Below are 20,921 nucleotides of genomic sequence, written 5' to 3' on the forward strand. Positions count from 1 at the left end.
GTGAAAGCCAACACATTCTGGCTAGGCTTATAAATGCCCTTGGGCAGATAGCCTAGTACCTACCTATGAACCTATGAACCTACATGCTCTAGGGACCTAAACCTTGTCACCACAATAAACAGAACATGCCGGAGGAGTAGATTCCTGTCCCACAGACTTCATATACTCCAGAATAAACTACCTATCTATATCAAACAAAGCTCCTCATTAGCACTCTTCAAGGAAAATCTTGATTATTGGATGGGAAATAGGAAATTCACCCTGGGGATCACTTCTGTGTCTCTGCATGACAGTGGCACAGGAAAATAAATTTCTTGGGTGGCAAAAGCCAGGGTACCTTTTCGGCTGGCCTTGTATAGGCCCCAGGGCTGATAGACTATTACCTACCTATGAACCTATGAACCTTTTAGCCTTGCCTAAAAAAGGTAATATGGGGACAGCACGAGCCTTGGCCAATATTCAGAAGTATAGGGGTGACAGGTGCAAACCATCTGTAGTGAAGCAACAAGGCTGGTCTAGCATGTCATCACAGGCAGACAGAGACTGGATCCCCTTTGAATGACACCAGAAGCTCAGCCAATTGTTGAAGTTTATCATCTTTCTGTTATATTGTAGTATCATATAGGTGAAGGTAAAATGCTACTCAAGGTTTGACCCTGTGTGTGCCAGCATGTGGTGCATCAACCCATATACGATATGATCATGGCCTATGCATAAATACACTCACAATACACCTAGTATGATAAGCCTACTGAGGTTAGCAAATGTGAAAAAAACCTTTGTGCAAACTGTCAACAAGTAATGTCTGTATTGCACCCTGTAACTCCATATTGCTTGCTGAAGTGTAAAGACGTACTTAGTTTGGATTAAGAACACCGCACTTGCCAACTGTGTGTGTGTCTCCCTGGGGAGGGGCAACCTTTTTGGAGACTACTCAAACACTTTAAAAGTGGTATACTCATCTTTGTCAAGTCCGATGATGTCACCATCCTACAAATATACCTGTGGAAAGATGAAATCCCAGTAATGTATATAGCACATCTTGTAACTGCTGTAGTATTATAATGTCGTTAAGTAGGGGTTTGAATCCTGCACTTGCTAACTGTGTGTGTGTCTCTACCTGGGGACGAGTAACTTTTCTGGAGACTACTCAAACACCTTAGAAGTGGTATACTCATCTTTGTCAAGTCCAATGATGTCACCATCCTACAAATATACTCGTGGAAAGCTGGAATCCCAGTAATCTGTATAGCGTGTTGTGTAAATGTGTATTGTTGTAATATCATAATGTAGTTAAATAGGGGTTTGAACCCTGCACTTGCCATCTGTGTGTTTGAGTGTGTGAGTCTCCTGGGGAGGGGCAACCTTTTTGGAGACTACTCACACACCTTAAAAGTGGTATACTCATCTTTGTCAAGTTTGATGATGTCACCATCCTACAAATATACCTGTGGAACAGTGAAATCCTAGTAATGTGTATAGCGTGCTGTGTAAATGCATACTGTTGTAGTATCATAATGTAGTTAGGAAAGAATTTGAATCTCGCACTTGCTGACTGTGTGTCTGTGCTCCAGGTGTGTGACACCGTTGACCAATGTGGAGTGTTTTTTGATTTTTCTAGTGTATGACATATCACAATGACAACTGTATGTGCATTACACATGTAAGGTAGCTGTGGGGCAAATCCATATACATACATGTGACCTCAAGTATTTCATAGGTGGGTACTCTGCTTTCTCCATGAACACATGCGTTATCTTTGCCAGAGCATGCTGGCGCTTTCCAGACCTTAGGTCACTTCTGTATGCTTGTGACAAGCTTAGCCACTGCAGTGATTCCTGGGCTACGGCTTCTGTTTCACATCCACTCATCACAGTTTCTATTGAAGAGTGTGAGTGAGGGTTTATGCTTGAGGTATATTTGAAACCTGTTCCAAAGCAAGCAAAGTCTGGCAAAGATAGCTAATCATTATAGGTGTGCAACAACCTCTGTGGATCTGCATGCAAACCCTTTATTGCTTATGTGCTCCACAGAGGGATTTCCAAAACCCTTTGGTAATGTGATTATCAAAGGAGAGATGACAACACATGGCTCTATGTATATATTAGTACCTGTTCCACATTTTAGGGGCTATTACCTATGTGGTACTCCGGGGATACTTTGTTTTCTAAAAGTGGATAACTATGCTTTCTTAGGCTTATAGCTTTACAGCATGAGTTTGACACCAGGTATCTATCTGTATGATGTGTGTGTCATCTGGAGAATAAAGTTTAGCTCACAGTATGCATTTTCATCAGACGTGGGCAGACATATCCCTACTGTGTTTTCTTGTACCTAAAAAAGGTATACGCCAAACAGGAGTGGTCCCAGGACTGAGTGCAGGTGAATACCACTTGTTACTGGCATAGAATAGTACATTGAGGCTGCAAATGTTACTGTGTGTACTACATCTGTGCATCAGTTGTCAAGCCATCATCTAACAATCGTTTATGGTCAGTCTGTTGAGGTTATGTCTAATACCAGTATGTGGGATGGGTATGATTTGCTGGTTAACTATAGCTTGGCTGTGTTGACCTACCCTCCCTCACCTATAAGCCTTGTTGACTGGCTTGAAGTCTACTAGGTGTAGGAGCCATGATCTGGCCTTTAGAGATCCTAAGTGGGTATGGTAGAGTGTTTGCAGGTCCATAATGTCTCTGTTAATGAGTTCCATAATGCTGTGCTCCATAGCCTTCCAGATAACATTGGTCTAGCTTATAGGGTGAGAGTTTCCAGGACCTGTTGTAGTTCTACCCTTAATCAATTTATGTTAACATTTGCACTGGGTGGGCGAGGGTGGACAGGTTTAAGAATAAGTATATTAGAGGGTCAGGCCAGGTTTGAAGGTTAGGAGACCATGCCAGATAGGCAGGATTAAGTTGGTTTGTACATGTGCTGAGGAGGGATGCAGAGTATATTGTGAAACAAATGCTAAGGCTGAAGCCGCCAGGTAACAGGAAAAGAGGAATGCCTAAGATGAGGTTTATGGCTGTGGTGAGAGAGGACATGCAGGTCTATGGTGTGATAGTGCAAGATGCAGAGGCCAGGAAGAAATGATGTACTGTGGCAACCCCTAGTGGGAGCATCCAAAAGGACAAGAAGAAGACATTGTAGCTCAACCCTTGTGGACTGTGAACACCATTACCGTGTGTCATGCCACAGGTATGTAACCTGTATAGAGGCTGCATCTGGACAGAGCGTTTAAGTGAGTGATGACTTCATATGTCAGCTTATGTATGACACAGCCAGGGACACTGTCCAGTACCATTGCCACTGTGGTGTGTACTTTGTTAAAGAGATGTTTTAACTAGAGTGTCTGTGAGTCATCAGGTTTTACATTCTTCAGGTCTGGAAATGTGGCCCTTGTGTAATGACAGGGTGGTGAAATCCACATTCAAACTGTCTAACAAGGAATTGGTAATGTCAGTCAGATAAGTGTACTTTGTGACCATTTACATTAACTGTGACCCGTTCTGAGATTTCTCCTGTAGATTGTGAGCAACACTGAAGAAAGCTTTAGTGTTGTCTTTGGAATCCTTGCCATTTTGTATTTTGAAGCTTGCCTTGTATGTTTATTGAGGGATTGTATTTTCCCAATGATACTGACCAGAGAGGTTATCCCTTCTTGGTATGTAACTCTTTTGGTACAACTTCACATCTTCTATTATATATTTAGTTCATGGCAGGGGTCCATGAGACTAATGCACTTTTACTGTATAAGTGAGAATTTCTTGTGTTTGTGATAGCATAGTCCATGCAACCCTGTAGGTGAACAGTGTGCATTAATAAAGGATTTTGCAGCTGTGACAGTGTTAATCTTAGTAATGCAAACCAATGACAGATAGCAACAACAGCATCACCCACAGCACAGTGTCAACCCATGTCATACACACACGTGCATACTCAAGTTCCAAAATGTGTGTAGTACAATGCATACTGGCCACCAATAGAAAGTATGGAGTGTTAATACTGGCCAATACAGGGCATGTCACCCTGCCCATGTGTCCAATATGCATGTACATGCAGACAGTGCACCTCCACCATGTTCACAAATGTACACCTACAGACCTGTGCTGCACACACCCCACACTTACTCTCCACTGTATAACTCATGCTGACATAACTACACACATCAGTCAAGTGGCACATGGGCAAACAAAACACAATTGGAATAAACACTGGTGGAAACAATACAACATTACTAATTACAGCTTTAATGCATCATGCCTGCTCAGCTACACCTTCAAGGGTATCATTACACTTTACTGCTGACAACATGCTACACATTCAACCATTACTATACTTTATTAAAGTCACCCTGTGCATCAGCACCATGTTAGCCTGTTCCTGCATCAGTGTTACAGATGACAGGAGGTGGCACAAGTTTCATCATATGCACAGGGTGTGTTGTTGGTTTGCCAGAGGCCTACACTGAGCCATACAATTGACATGTATGTGTGAATGTGTGTGTGAGGGCCATGAGTACTGTTATGGGCCAATGTTGATGTAATGTGTGAGGGTATGTGTTTGCCCTAGGTTTCTGGTTTATGTGTGTGTGTCTGCATGCACACAGTTCCACCATGTGGCTGCCATATATGGGGATTTGTGAGACAGCTACAGACTGCACCTGGCAGGCTTTACAGATCACCGTCTCTGGCCACGGATACGGAACCTGTGCCTGGCAAGGGTGCTACAGACAGTATCAGGTATTAATCCAGACTGGATACCATCCAAAGAGGTTGACATATGTCCACTGGATCCATGTCCCTGCTGGGACTGGCCAGAGCCACGTGCACATGGTCTTCTAGGATGGTCTATGGACAACCCCCCAACATTGCTGGGGCTGGTACTGGCACTACGGGAGTGGCTGTGACTTGTTGGATGTCCACGGCGACCTCCAGCTGCTGATGTTGCTGGCATACATCCATGTCTACATCTCAACCGTCCCGCACTGTCCTGACACACGGACATGACATTGTGGAGGACATCCAATGTCTCACCCCAACGTCTATCAATGACCTCAGTGTAATTACATATAGCACCTGCTAGGTCATGGCTACTGTCATTTACAGAAGTGTTATGAGCCCTCTGTGCCCTTAGTCCCTGTTTGGTGTACTGCTCCATTCGTGTCTGTGCCTCCATGACAGCCTTGAATATGCATGTGGTAGAAAGAGGTGTGGCACGTCTGCCAGGGGCATGATGACCAGCAGTGCTCTGATGAGAACCCCTGGGTGTCTGCCTATGTGGCACCATTCCAGACATCTGGCTATGGCTGCTGTGTCCTGATACATGTGCCATAGATACCACACTGTCCTGGTCAGTGCCAACCGTACACTCTCCCTCAGCTAAGGGCAATGGTGATGATAGATGTATAGGCAGTATTACTGTGTGCATGGATGGGGTGGAGACTTGTGTACTGTCAATTGGTGGCCCAACAACAAACCCTGACAAACCTGCCTGTGCCACAACACAGCTATCCTCATGATCACTGTCTGTCTCAGTGACATCAGGTTCCCTGCTGTACTGAACCAGCCTCACCTCAGCACCTGTGAGAGGAAAACAGGAAACACACTTTAAGACCTGAACATGATGTCAGACCACATGTGCACATGCACACATGCACACATACACATGCACACATGCACATGCATACATGCACATGCGCACATGCACATGTGCACATGCACACATGCACACATTCACACATGCTTACATGCACGCACACAAATACACTCCTCCCTAAAGCAGACACACACACACACACACACACACACACACACACAACACCAGCAATCTCAGAACATACACAATAGCAGGTGATAGTGGGGTAAACTATCACAAGCAAAACAGTCATATCACACATGTCAGCATGCAGGACATGTGTTGCTCAACAACATGCAGTGCAAGTGTAGACAGTCCTTGTTACTAACAGTATACATGGCTTTGATGCATGTGTTTTGTTATTAGGTGATTGGCCTCCCCCTGGAATGCAATGCATACATGGACACAACATTACTGTGCAAGTATTCAAAACTGTAATGTACTGTGCACCATAACTCACAGGTCTACATACCATGGCTGGATGTGTATCTGTGTGTCAGATAGGTATCCAATGCTGACTACAGCCTCTGTGTCGTTAGCAAATAATTGTGGACACAATTGTAGCACATGCATGATGGGTATTCACACATCATCAGTGGTGCATGTATAATTGATGGAATACCATCCATCCACATACCCAATATACAGTAGTTATGGTGAGTGTAGATCATATTGTGGACATGCCAGTGTCATCCGTGACATGGCATGCTAAAACACAACTGCATACTTAAACATCACACATACCCAATGTGTGTTCATATGCCCTAGCCACTCAATATCATCACAAGGCATATATGTGTCAGTTGTGTAAATGGTGATTTGTATGCATATTGTTTAGAGGTGCATATGTTTGCACACACACAACATTGAGGTGTATAGCAATGAAAGCTATGTGTAGTACTGTGGTTACAATAACTGGATGGGGTATAGTACCAGAGGCCATCATCATGAAGCATCATGTGGTCACTCAAGGATAAAAATGTTTCCCAAACCAGCACTAATCATGCTGTACAGGAACTGTACTACCTTGGCTACATTCACCATTTCACAACCAGTTGTTACCTGGGTTTGTAAGGAGGCCAATAAGGAGCATTCCCTGACATGAATGTGTAGTGTGTTGCAGACTGTTTAAATGCACCATGATAGGCCTCTACCCCTCATGTATATTATGTGTAATGTGTGGATGAGATTTTTGATACTGGAGTGTGTCTTTACAGAGGGGTTGTGAATCCTTTATGTGTAGCATGTTAAAATGCTCTGCGTATGACATAGTTGTGCATGTTATGTGCATGTTGAGTATCAACTTTGCCCATCCAATGGTCACTACATTTGTTTGAGATGGTCTGGGTATTGCATGTGTTTGAGGCAGCTAATCACATTAGTGAGATGTGCGTGGTCTTACACCAAACATGCACAGCATGCATTATGGGTAGGTGTGTTACATGTGTACATGGCCTACACCTTAACTATGACATGCACTTTTTATTTACAATAATAAATGTAGAACACACTCACCAGCATCTGTCCGCTGCCTTGATGTCACCCCAGATGGACCTACATAGAGATGAGGCAGTTTGTCAGTGGTCACAACGGTGGCATCGCTACTGTGTGTTTGCAATCTTACAGTAGAACAACAGTTTACATTCACAGGCCTACAGATTATGTTCCAAATGATCAGTATTGCACAACAACAGGCTCCACATCTTCTAACTACACACTCCACATCTCACATATGCATGATCTACCAATACAGATAACAGTAGTCTACAGATATGCCATGTTACCTGCATGCTCCACGTGTGCTTGCTGGGTGGCTCCAACCTCCATTATGGTGTATGTCTGCTGCTGTTGTTGTTGGGCAGGTGCCATGAGGCTCAGGAGCAGCTCCTCCACTCTGGTGAGGGGGGGTGGATATTAACACCACCTCCTTTTGCAAGCTGTTATCTCCGCACATCAGAAGCATGCTGACAAACATGTCTGAGTAGATCACTGCAGTGGTGGAGTACCTGCTCATATGTCCGTTATGCAGGCCTACCTCATTTACCCTCCGGACAACATCTTGACACATTGCAGTACGCTCATGCTGGTTCTGGCTGGTTTGTGAGAACATTAGACTGTAGTGCTGAATCATACAGCTAATAATGATCTCATCTTCAGCACAACTATAGCTGGGATTTCTGTAATGTGCAATGATCCCTGGAAGATGTAAAGAAAAAATATGTCTGAGCAAGTCATATGGCACATTTAACATTATACAGTACAGATATCACTGAACTGCCATATATAGCAACCTATTAGCTAACTGAGAGTGAAACACTTTAACTACCACTTATCACTGTTCACCCCACAACTGCTTGAAAGTGCCTGGCTCCCTCTATCTAATGAACCATGTTCTGCACAGCAACAAAATAAAATCACTATATAAGACTATACACGAGTACCTGGCACACTGTATGCAGCACAATGCACCACCTAGCCACAGCAGATATACATCAAGCTGATGTGTAAAGAAATATGTCATCCATCACAATGAGTGTAAGGTCCAGTAAATGTATTACTATTATACCACACAACTTGTTAATGGCAAACCCGTGGCCAAAATATGTGCACAATTGGGAATATAGATCGCATACTGCTGTAGTCCACTATCCTAAACCTGACTGACTTCTTTGAAGCAGTCACCAAAGCCATAGATGAGCGTAAAATGGTTCACACAGCTTATCTAGATCTCGTCAAGGCTTTCAACACCATCCCCCACTCTGGAATTATAAATAAGCTCACTAAACTAGGTATAAATCCCTATGTCACAAGATGGGTTGCCAACTGGCTCACGGACAGAACCCACACTGTGAAAGTAGTGGATTCCCAATCCGACATCAGACCAGTGACAAGTGGAGTACCCCAGGGTTCAGTCCTGGGTCCTCTCCTGTTTGGTATCTACTTCTCTGAAGTGCAGGCCAACACAGAAGGTCTTTGGTTAACAAAGTTTGCAGATGACTGCAAACTAGGAGCCATAATCGAAACTCCTAACAATGTGGACAAACTACAAAAGGTCCTCACTGAGACAGATACCTGGTGTCAAAGCCATGGCCTGAAGCTCAATGCCAAAAAGTGTATTGTCATCCCCTTTGGTAAAAACTCTGTACCCATGAACTACCACATAGCTGGTAGTCTACTTAATGCCGAAAATGTGATAAGAGACCTTGGGACACAGGTGGACAGTAGTCTCTCCTTTGATAATCACATCGCCGCAGTGGTCAGGAAATCCTTCTACGTGGCTCATCTCATCACAAAAGTATTCTCATCCAGAAAAAAAGAGGTCATTGTTCCCCCTCTACTCATCACTCATTAGACCCATTATAGAGTACAATGCCCCTTTTGGTATGTACCTCACAAGACATCTACAACAACTGGAAAGACCACAGAAATACCTCACAAAGAGGATTACTGGCCTCCAACAGATGCCCTATGCAGACCCTCTAAAAAAACTACAGCTTTACTCCATCGCATATCGTCTACTCAGGGGTGATCTCTGCCTAACATACAAAGCTATGTCAAACCCAGAGCTGTTGGACATGCTCCAGTTAAAGAAATGCCGATCCCTCCGAGCTACATGCTCTAGGGACGTTAACCTTGTCACCACAATAAACAGAACATGCTGGAGGGATAGATTCCTGTCCCAGAGACTTCCCATACTCTGGAACAGACTACCTATCTATGTCAAACAGAGATCCTCATTAGCACTCTTCAAGAAAAATCTTGATGATTGGATGGGAAATGGGAAATTCACCCCAGGGATCACTTCTGTGGCTCTGCTCGACAGGGGCATAGGAAAATAATTTTCTTGGGTGGCAAAAGCCAGGGTACATTTTTTGGCTAGGCTTGTATGGGCCATAGGGCCGATAGCCTAGTACCTACCTATGAACCTATGAACCTAAAAATGTTGCTGGATATGCAGCTATATGTTTTACTACACATATGACAGAGGACATGTTACAGGCATACCCACCCAAACATCAGACATAATTACAGGAAACAAAGGTATGGCAACCCAGATAAGCTTTACGTGTGTACTATACAGTACTGTGTGTCAGTACTTACAAAACCTTAATCTTGAGGAATGTAATCTGTGATGAATCAGGGACCACACAAAACAGCGGATGCAAGCAATGTGGACATACACCATACTTTGCTGTACAGGCCCAGAGCTTCAAGTAGTACTACAGTACACACAGGGTTTGGATTCAACATCAGTACCAATCAATAATCATAGATGTAGTGCTTTAGCCTCCAATGACACACCCCAGTTAAAACCAAGGGACTTAATCACACTGTATGCCATAGCACTTTTTCTGCCTAGCAACAGAATGCACAGCTTTTGCTGGGATCAAAGCAAGGACCCATAATACCATCACATAAACAGTTTCCCACTAAGCTATCCCACAAATACATATCTTTGACATATTCACAAACACATTGACCATCACAGTCAGTCAACAGTGCAGAGAATCTATTGCAACAAGTAGATGAAGGTGTGTATGAGTATATATGACTCTCTCTCTCTCTCTCTCTCTCTCTATATATATATATATATATATATATATATATATATATATATATATATATATATATACATATACACATCCATTGGTGTACATATACATATACATATAGGCACATATACAGTCCACCTTTCATGGTGGGAATATCAATTATACAAAGGATGTGAGGTGTACAGTAATGTAATAATATCGCACAGTCTCATGATAAATGCATTGAAAGTGTTCACAGCCCAGGTAGCTTTAGCAGGCCTCACTGGCTTCAACATTGCAAAATGAACATACCACCCACACTGCTTAACCACCACATGTCATATACCAGCACTGTATGCTGTCTTGTTTGTCACACACTAAAACCTACATACAAATATGCGCATACTAAGCTTCACCAACATATATATATCTCCACCCTTCACAAACAGTTGCAATATGTCCCCTGCTCTATGCACATATACAGATGTGAATATATATGACACATATATATTTCTTCATCTGTGTGTGGCATACACACACAAGGTCCACACTGTTGTAAGTCCCTGGACCTCACAGCTGAACTGTTGGGCCTTGCTGCAACACAAATAGGTGTCACATGTGAACACACACTAACATTAGAGGGAGTTATATATAGCTACAAATGCCAGATAAGCATACTAGACTGCTACAGCAGTTGCCAATGCCAAGCTACACTTTAATATGACTATTATGCATGTGTTGCTCTGTCATACCCATGTTTATATAATGGCAGCGCTTATCCCCCCAACAGCCATTGGCCACACTACTGTACAGAACACAGATAACATGGATCAGATCTTTGACATTTAATGCTGAGCTACACATTTCACAGGTATGTCCCACTGCCCACAGGTACACACTGTATTGTCCATAGCAGTAGTTAAGCAGGATATCTGTGCATAGATAAGTACTGCTGCCACATATGAATGGTTCACAGTATGTAGACTACTCTTCAAAAACATTGACTACGTGCCAGTAAATACATATGTGTCACATACCTTTCCTTTGTATGATTTGGTATTATTTCTTTTTCTTTCTCTCTCTCTCTCTCTCTCTCTCTGTCTCTCTCTCTGTCAGTCTCTGCAATAGCGTGATTGAGTTTGTTGGCAGCGATTGCAGCCTGCTTTTGTAGGTATTTGCACATGTGATGGCTTCTGCACCAATTAGTGGCCACCATTTACTAATTGCATGCAGCCTGCTGTGTAGTAATTGCAGTAATCACTGTCATAGCAACCCAGTACTATAACTTGCTGACTCAGGAAGGTGTGGCCCTTTCAGCTTTCCAAGATGGAGATCATCCTTATTTGCTGTGGACATCATTGTTTAAGACAGAAGGTTTGTATAGTTCTTATATCAGAAGCCAGGGGTGTAGCCAGTGATTTACATTTTGTACTCAGACCTAAATGTTGCTGCTTCCAGTACACACTTGTCAGTGTAGAAATGTACGCACCCCTCAAAATGTTAACCCAAGATACATGGGAGGATGTACTTTCTTTTCAAATTTTACATTTAACTGCCATACAAAGCTAGTTATTGAGATGTATTCCTTTGGCACGAGAATTGTTTGTGAACTGCTATACTGTGAATATTCATTTACTCAGTTCTAAACAGTTTGTGCTTTTTTATTGTTGACATTAGCACAAGCTGCTCAAGAAAACTGGGCACATTTCAGTACTGTGAGTATGCTTACCTACATCCTTGGTAGACCCTGCACACATAGGTATATTCTACATTTGGGTAGGGGGTGCAGAAGTATGTATGACTGTGTGAATTTTATCTTGCTGGACTTACAGGGTTGCTGTGTACCTCTTAGTTTATCAAGGCAAGTAGTCTGTCTGTGTAACTTCCAACTGTGGACATATCCACATGGTAGACAGAGATTAGCCTGTTATTCTTTGTCTGTGCACCACACAGGTCTTTTCAGCACTAGAGCAATGGCATTGTTACAGTTGGTTGCTACCAGTACATGGCTACATCCTTTTGTATTTCAGTGTTGTATTCCTACATAAGGGTATGCTTCCAGAACTCTTTCCAAAGCTATTTGCACAGTGTGTAACAGCAGAAAGGCTGATATGCCTCTGTGTTTCTGCCTCTGCCAGACCTCTCAAACACTGAGGTACATATTTGAACAGACTCAGGGGAAAGTAGAGAAAAAGTCAGGGACACCTTTAAAATATTACTGCCATTAAGTTGAGACTTTTAGAGAACCAGAGCATATGGTTTAATAAACCTTTTCTGAAGTAAAAGAAGTGTATAACTCTTAATTATTGTCATTACTCATTATGTGTAATTCACCACCTTTCTGGCCAAAGTCAGTAGTTTTCAGAGGGATTCAGAGGGACAGAGATACATTTTGTTTCAAAATCAGGGACATCCCTGAAAATTAGGGACAGTTGGGAGGTATGACCTCTGCCCTAAACAAATATGCCAGTGTTTGTCCTGCTATGATACTGTGTGGGGGTTGTAAAGTGATGTTGTAACATTATTTCCTGCTATAATGGCTGCTTCTCTTATCACAGTCATGTAATGTAATCCCACAACAACTGTTGGTAAAGATCCACAGAACAAGTTGTGTGGTATGGCATTCCTATTTTTCCTTTACATTCACTCATTCTGATGCATGATATATTTACTTCAGCACCAACTTGTTGTATAGCTACCATGGCTTAGTGATACTTCACGTTTTGTAGTGTGTAAAAGGTCCAGGGTTCGAAATTGACAGAGGTGTTTTATTTTTCTTCTGAGCAGAACAAGGGCCTTCACATACAGAGTGACTAAGGCACTTTTAAGCAGTTGTAAGCGGGTTTGCGAGGGTTTGCGTGATGCTCAGCAATGCTTAGCTAAGCGCAAACAAGTGCACACTTGTGCAAACCCGCTAACTACTGCTTAATAGTGCTTACGCCCGCTAACCCCTGCGCTCATTTCTTTGAAAGAAAAGAAAAATGGGGAGATAGGAAAGTGGTGAAAAAGGGGCACAAAGAGGGAAAGACAGTAGGGAAAATAGCTCAGGATGTGCAGGACAGGTGTAGGGAAGGCTCGTAGCTGCCCATTTCTTTAACAGCAACAGCTGTGCAAATGGAATATATTTGGAGGTAAATATGAAACCTTCAACCCCTGAGAGAGGGGTGAGGACAACAAAGTATGTTGTAATGCCAATTAAATTACATTTTATGTGTTCAGAGGACATGTGTGCAAAATGGGCAGCTATGTATGGGGCGTAATTTCTTTTGGGAGCAGATTGCCCTTTTTTTCAGGTGAGAGTGGAATGTGGGGTAGGGGAAGTAGGTATATTTGGGGAGGTAGGTTGGGGAGGTAAACAGACAAGACAAAGAAGATGCATACAGGGGTGGAATATGACACATGTGGTGGGTGAACACCACTGACGGGGAGGGATTTTGGAAATTGCAAGCCCATCAGCCCACAGATTGCAACAGTGGAAATGAGATCCTCACCCATGGGCAGTCACCACTGCACCTTCATAGCCCAGAGAGTGGCTGTGCTGGGGGCTGTGTAGGAGGGGCTGGCTGACCCGGGAGTTGCGTCACTCATGCCTCAAGCTGGCATAGAGGTTCTGCAACAGAACGCTTGATCTCTCTATGCACCACAGCCTGGACCATTCAAAGGGTGATAGGTGGCCCTCCTCTGCCCACGCTTGCATGGGGGGCAGAGCCCCATCCTCTGCAGTGCTTCCACCTGAAGGTGGCACAGGGCCAATGGAGGAGGAGGTCCCAGGCTGGGCACCGGACCTGCTGGTGCCAGGTGCCATGGCCAGCTGAGGTGGGACAGGTGGGTCCGCTGGGACCGGCCTTCCCATACGAGCTATGTTTTGGAGAATTTAATAAAGATATGGGTTAGTAATAGTCAACAGCATTCCCAGTTAGTTATAACAGCATGCAGAAGTATCCCATTAACCCAACACACCAGAGTTTTAACAGTTGAAAAGCAAGCATAACACATGCATATATAGAACAATAATGGACATTACAACAGCATGCAGGTTTAATTGATGGCAACAGGCCACCAATATTGTGGTATATGAACATGGCACATGCATAGAAATGAATGCAAATATTTATAAACCAATGGGACATATGTCCCAACAAATGTTTTGAGATTAGACATACCCACTGAGGTGTGGAATTGCATTTTTTATGCACATACAGTAGGGTGGAAAAGATAGCTCAATTAACAACTTATACATCCTTCTAGTTTACACTACATTCCTATTAGCTGCAGTTATATGTCCCTTACATGTATTATTACACTACCCAATGTCCTTCTATTGTGCAATTGGATTTTGCTATATCATTATATACATGGGCTGCATATGACATACAAACTGTCCAGGATGCAGATGTTGCTGCTACATATTTTGAGAGTTGCTCACACACACTACTGCTGAGATGGTACACTGACAGCTCTACTTTCATATAATTATCTAGATATGTTCAGGTGAAATTATCAGTTATATGTTAACAGCTCCCTACATTTCTGGCAGCACACTGACATTTCTGGGGAACACAATACCAAGCTACTCATGTGCCAGATTAACCTGTACATGCTGGGCATGAACCAACAGTTAAGGGCTGTAAATATGCATAAAAGCTACTGGCACTCCCTGCATCCACTTTATATGGGCATAACCAAGTGTGGGTTAACTAACACTGCTTAATACAACAGTACTATTTCTAAAATGCAACAGTACAACAACATATCAAAGAAAATCACACAGATGCACACCAGGAATTATACTTTTATTAAAGAATTATTACACCTTTATTTATAGGGTTAAAACACTTTTCTGAAGGCTCTCTCATTTATTTTATATAACAGTACATGCAGAATAATTATTAAAGAATTATTATACCTTTATTTATTGGGTTAAAACACTTTTTTGAAGGCTCTCTCATTTATTTTATATAACAGTACATGCAGAATAATTATTAACCTGCCTGATGACGCAGCCTTTGCAGCCTATCTTCATGAGCTTGCTGATTCATAGCCCGGACACCTGCAGCTGTGAAGTAAATGCAGTGATAATGAGACATACCTATCCATAGTATAGACAAGAATAGCAATTCTTAAATACTTAATACAATGGCTACTTACTCAGTACTGGGACATTTACCATCCCACAGGCCTCCTGGATCTACTGGTCCAGTTGATCCTCCTTACGTCACTACAGGTTAGAGTAATGGTGCCTGACCTGCTCACCAGTTCGAGGAACACCAGTGGCACTGGATAGATCACGAGCTACACAGTTCCAGGCCTCCGTTTTGTATTGGGTGCCCTGGTACTGGCCCCACAGGAGCTTTTCCTCATGATTGTGGACAAGGAGCCAAACCATACTTTGGTCTCCTCAATGCCCCAACGTTGCACTTGAAATTGAGTGCCTTCTCCAAAACCGGCCATGCTGACTCCAGAAGGGAGCTACAACCAGTTATGGCAAGTATTCCCACATGTGGAGCTTATATGTGCCTCATTTCCCACCCTTATTTGTGATTGGCCAGTTTTGAAAAAACTCAGCTGTAGGCACACCTGCTTAGCTGATTTTAGCAATGTTTAATATTCCTTTGATAGATATGTGTCTGTTGAAAGTGCATGGTTATGAAATGCTGTCCTGGCTTAGTGGTTATGTACTGTGACTACAGTGCACAGTATCCTGAGTTCAAACCCTGTCACTGTTTTTTATTTTCCTACTGGCCAGCCCTGAATGGTTAAGGTACAGTAAAGGAGGTGTAGCCATGTTTAGCCAACTTTGCTCAACTTTGCCCGAATTTGCTCAGTGTTGCTCAACGTTGTCTGATGTTGCTCGATGTTGCTCAACATTGCCCAACGTTGCTTGACGTTGCCCAACGTTGTGCTGGTTAGCCCTGTGCGCAGCTACGTGCAAACATGTTCTGTCTGCGCTAATTTGTGCGATGCACAGCTCCGCGCAAAGACATTGCACTAGTTAATGCAGTGCTCAGCTACGAGCAATTAAATATAAATATGCTCAATACTGGTATAATATGCTTAGCAGTGCTTTACATTGCTTAAAATAAGTTAGTCATGCATCAGTATGCATAACCATTTCACCTTCCAATATATATATATATATATATATATATATATATATATATATATATATATATATATATTTGTTCACTACTACATATAATATTTCAATGCTTTTTTACAAAACTTTAAATAATACATGTCAGGAAATATGTTTGTATACAGATTTCCAACAGAAAATGAAAAGTGTAGTGGTGGGACTCGAACTGGGAATGCCTCCTCTTTATGCGAAGGCTCTAACCACTGCGCTATCGCTATTTCACTTAATTTGCATATATTTTTCTTATTATCCTCTTCAGTGTCTAAACTGCTAACTGTAGCTAAGCAATGGGCAAACCCATGCAAACCCAAACGAAAAAAAAAAAACATTTCTTTTACTTTTTATATTTGTACGGGGTTTACTATATGGGGGAGTGTAGTGTTAGAATGTACACATGTGAGTGGATTCTCTCATGTAACTAGACATTTCCTGAGTTTCAAACTTGCAGGGACATGGATTTTTGGACTGATTGGCAGTCCGACATGCCCCCTACACTTGTCCATGCTCCATGTTAGTTTTAGAGTTGAGGCAGCGCACCCTCATGAATATGCATGGCATGCTGTCGTCTCAGACTGGCGCTTCCGTGTAAGACTAATTTATTCTTACATGGAAGATTAGTGAATCCTCGGGAATGTCTTTGTATAATGGCACTAATTTTTTTCTCCATGGTTTTACTTGATCTTTTGCATTTGTTGATGTACTGCACATGCTTGCATGGTACATCAGTGTTGTTCAGAAGAACCAGTGGAGAAAAGAGAATCTCTGTTGCCTTTTTTTTTCATATAAAAATTGGAAAGCTCAGAGGTATGAGTCAATGCTGAGACAGCAGAGCAATACAAGGGAAATCAGGTACATTTCTTTAGATTTGCAGAATATACCTGATTTTTCTTGTATTCAATTTTCCCTCAGTAGATACTTCTCAACTGCTTAGCTCAAGAAATTAAAAAAAAAACAAAAAAAAAAAAACAAATAACAAAGCATTAATTAATTGGGGACAAAGTCCCAAAAATAGGGACAGATTGTAAATGTTGCTCTTAGAAAGTTGCCAGAATAACATGATTTGTGTTAGCATTCATTGTCTGAAAGATATGAAGTCTGAAACTCAAATGCATGTCATTATTTAATGACTTCACTCTTCAGTGATTTGTCAGAAAACCACAAATGGTATGAGGAACATATCAAAAATCTGGACAGTTTATTAAAATCTGGATAATTGAGAGGTATGCCTCCACAGCATATATGAAAAGAAAAAAGCCTGGCTGCTCAATATTACATCAGCCACCCATTTTTTTTCTATTGGCATATGTTTGATTTACAATGGGCACCCTGGCTGGTCTGTCCAATCAGAGTGCTCATTTTTAAATAACAATAACATATTATTGTATAATTTATGAATACTTCATGAACTCATAAAATTCACATTGTTTGACTCTTTTCTTCAGCTCAGTACATAAAGACCTATAATTACACTAGGACTCTGTAATCTTGTAAAGAAAATGTAAAATCAACGGACAATTTATTCTGGTCCCACAATAAGTTATGAACTTCTCATTTATTACTGATATTTTGCATTTATTTTCTTAAAGAAACATAAACGTGTTGAATGCCTTTAGATGTCTTTACTCTTTGACACATAATACTGTAGTACAGTGTACCTTTACAGGTTTCTCAGTTAATCTACTCTTAGTGGAGAAGAAATTCACCCCCTGACTCCAAAGCTTCATTTCTCTACTGTATTTTTTTTTGTTAAGTTAATGTGTAGTGGTTTCATTTATAATAGATTTCTACTGAGAGTCATACTTTTATAATTTAATAACAAGAGTTAACTCCATGTCAGAAAAGTGCACTACATTGCATGCAACTTCTTGAGGATAACTCATTAACATTTAGGCCTAAGTTTCCCATATATAACCACATATTGTTTGCATGTGTTCATGTGTATAACCACGTATTTTGTGTGTGTGTGTGTGTGTGTGTGTGTGTGTGTGTGTGTGTGTGTGTGTGTGTGTGTGTTTATACCCCCTAAGCTATAAACCATTGATCATGGACTTTGTTTCTTTTTCATCTGATCTATACCTGGTGTGTGCTTTATAATGGGTAAGTGTTACACAATATTTGAAATGCTGTAATGATAAAATCAGTAACTGCTACTGGATTTGGGCCAATTAAGGACAAAGGCTTCAATTAGATTATTTTTCAGTTGTTTGAGGAATCCCTTATCTGAGATATCTTTTTACCAGGATTCATTGTTGGATGGAGACTTATAATGCTACATTGAGTTCTACACATCTCTCATCTGACCTCTGAGTTGCTAGGTAATTATAATCCTATCAGTTAGTTATATTGCTTCATTAGCATTTACAGTCATTTCTCTTTATAAGAAAGGCAGTATATGGCATTTGAGTTTTATCTTATCTCACTGACCATCTGCTGATGAAGATGAAATCCTAACTCTGTGTTACTGACAGTGCAGATGAATTACACACCTCTGTAGCCGCAGGGCAGCACATTCACTGGCCAAAAGTAATGTAGTTGGTGTCATTAATATGTTTGTGTTTATGGAAAATATCTGATATTTGACAGTAAGTTATACAAAAACTAAAATTTTTGCATTGCAGATAGATGCTATGTGGTCAAAAACACATGACTACTTCTTCTTTTCCATAACAGAACAATGGTCCATAGAACGATTGGCAGTGGAGTTATGACTACACAGTCATAAAAAAATACAACAGATGATACTGGAACACACACAATGTCTAACAAAAAGTAATTTGCTTATTTAAGTCAGAATGTCAGAAAATCATGCCTGTTAGCTTTTCCTCAGTGCTCTTTTTCTAAATAAATATATTATTGTGAAAACATAAGCACCCTGTAAATTAGGGTAGTTATGGTTTGATACTTTTGCCCCTCTGCCAGAACACCATGGTTTCCTACTATAAGAGCCAACATGACTACCTAAAAAGCAATCAGCAGATGTTCTACTTGTTTCACTTTTATTTCATCTTTGAAATTTGGAAATATTTCCCTCTTTAGCAGCACAACTGCGTAGATCAGCATTATACAACTTTAGAAGTCAAGCGTAGTCAGGTCCTATACTTTACTTTCATAAACAACCTTCAGAGAACTAAACACAGTTTTTCCAAATTAGGTCTCACATACTCTGTGAAGCCCTATCGGCAAACCTCAAAGACTTCCACCTTTTACTCAATGTACATGTATCACCTAAGAGATCACCTGCAAATGTCTCAGTTGTGGGAGAATTACATAATTCCTACATGCTTTCAACATCCCTCTCTCTCTTGTCTCTAGCCCATATCACATTACTTTTATAATATCTGGGGACGTCTGTCAACATCTCCATCTAGCCCACATTACCTTGTTCCCATAGTCTTTGAGCCATGTTTCTGTAATCACCCCCCCCCCTTCATTGCTCTCTACCTTCCCTTCCTTTCATATACTCGTAGTACTCCCCTCCCTTCCATTGCCCTTAATACTCTCCTCCCTCTCACTTTTCAATCTGGCTTCATACATTATGTCTTTTCTACATGCTTTTCTTACCCCCCCCCCATTTCTGATCAAGTATAGTGTTCATTTTATTCAGTTACTGCTTCCATCTTTAACCAGGGTACACACATACTATTAATAATATATTGTTTCCTTTGTAAATTAACTGGCTTGTAATATTTATTTTCTTTTTTATTGTTCCTGATTTCACTGTTTATGTTTATGCATTCATGTCTATTTTTAACTTCTGTCACTCAATATGCTGTGATACCTCTGTTTTTTTATTTCATCCTTTTTATTGTTTGTCTTTTCCTAGACTCACTAAAAGTGCTCCATTTGGTTCATTACTCTATCACTTCAAACAAATTCTAAATAAAGTAATACTTAAGTGATATTGTTTCTCGTCTTCTCATGCACAGGTCCAAAGATATGAACCACCTAAAGATGAGTGAAATACAGTTAATATGCTGGAACACTACCCATGACTCTCATAACAAGTCTTGGATGTCCGAACACAAGTTAACCAGAACTGCTGAAACCATTATTCTTCCTTCTTTTATTGGAGTGATCTGTTCAACTGGATTGATTGGAAATATCCTAATATTAATTACAATCATAAGGTACTGTACTATGTTTCATCAATAGTAATTAGCTATTGAAGGCTGAAAGGCGTAGCCTTGATTTTAATCCTGTCAAAAGAAAAACATACCATACTATGTTGCTTGTTTTCCCCTTCTTTTTTGTATGGAGATTGCTGAGTATTCATTACAATGTTCATAAAATGGAAAAAAGGACAGTCAAACTGCTTTATTGAAAAAAAAATGAATACAAATGTTAAAAATGTGCCCATGAGATGAATGGCATATCTTAATTTACTTTGCTTTGCTTTTTCTTCAATAGAAATAAATTGAATATGCGGCACAGATATGCACATATGCAGTTTTTTGAAGTTATATGGGGTATTGCTTGCTTTAATATATTTTTGAAAGGAATTCATAATAATGAATGAAACTCTTGGACAAGTGATGTGATAATATTAGTAATTTTAAGACAGATGCAAACTAAGGGTGATAAAAGTTAAGGGCAGATTTGCAGAGTTAAAGCAC

At 41.1% G+C, this 20,921-nt stretch overlaps 1 protein-coding gene across 1 annotated transcript in view; it reads left to right on the forward strand.

Annotated features, from left to right (window-relative positions):
* The window catches only part of MCHR2 (melanin concentrating hormone receptor 2), a 2,243,283-nt gene that overhangs the window by 280,122 nt on the left and 1,942,240 nt on the right, over window positions 1-20,921 (forward strand). Inside the window, exon 2 of the mRNA XM_044065015.1 lies at window positions 20,235-20,435. Within this exon, the coding sequence (XP_043920950.1) occupies window positions 20,245-20,435 (191 nt within the window). The 5' untranslated portion in view covers window positions 20,235-20,244. The remainder of the gene's footprint in view (window positions 1-20,234; window positions 20,436-20,921) is intronic.

Source organism: Protopterus annectens, chromosome 1.part0 (genome assembly GCF_019279795.1).
Source record: "Protopterus annectens isolate FY-2018-M chromosome 1.part0, PAN1.0, whole genome shotgun sequence".
In the NCBI taxonomy this organism is placed as follows: Eukaryota; Metazoa; Chordata; order Ceratodontiformes; family Protopteridae; genus Protopterus; species Protopterus annectens.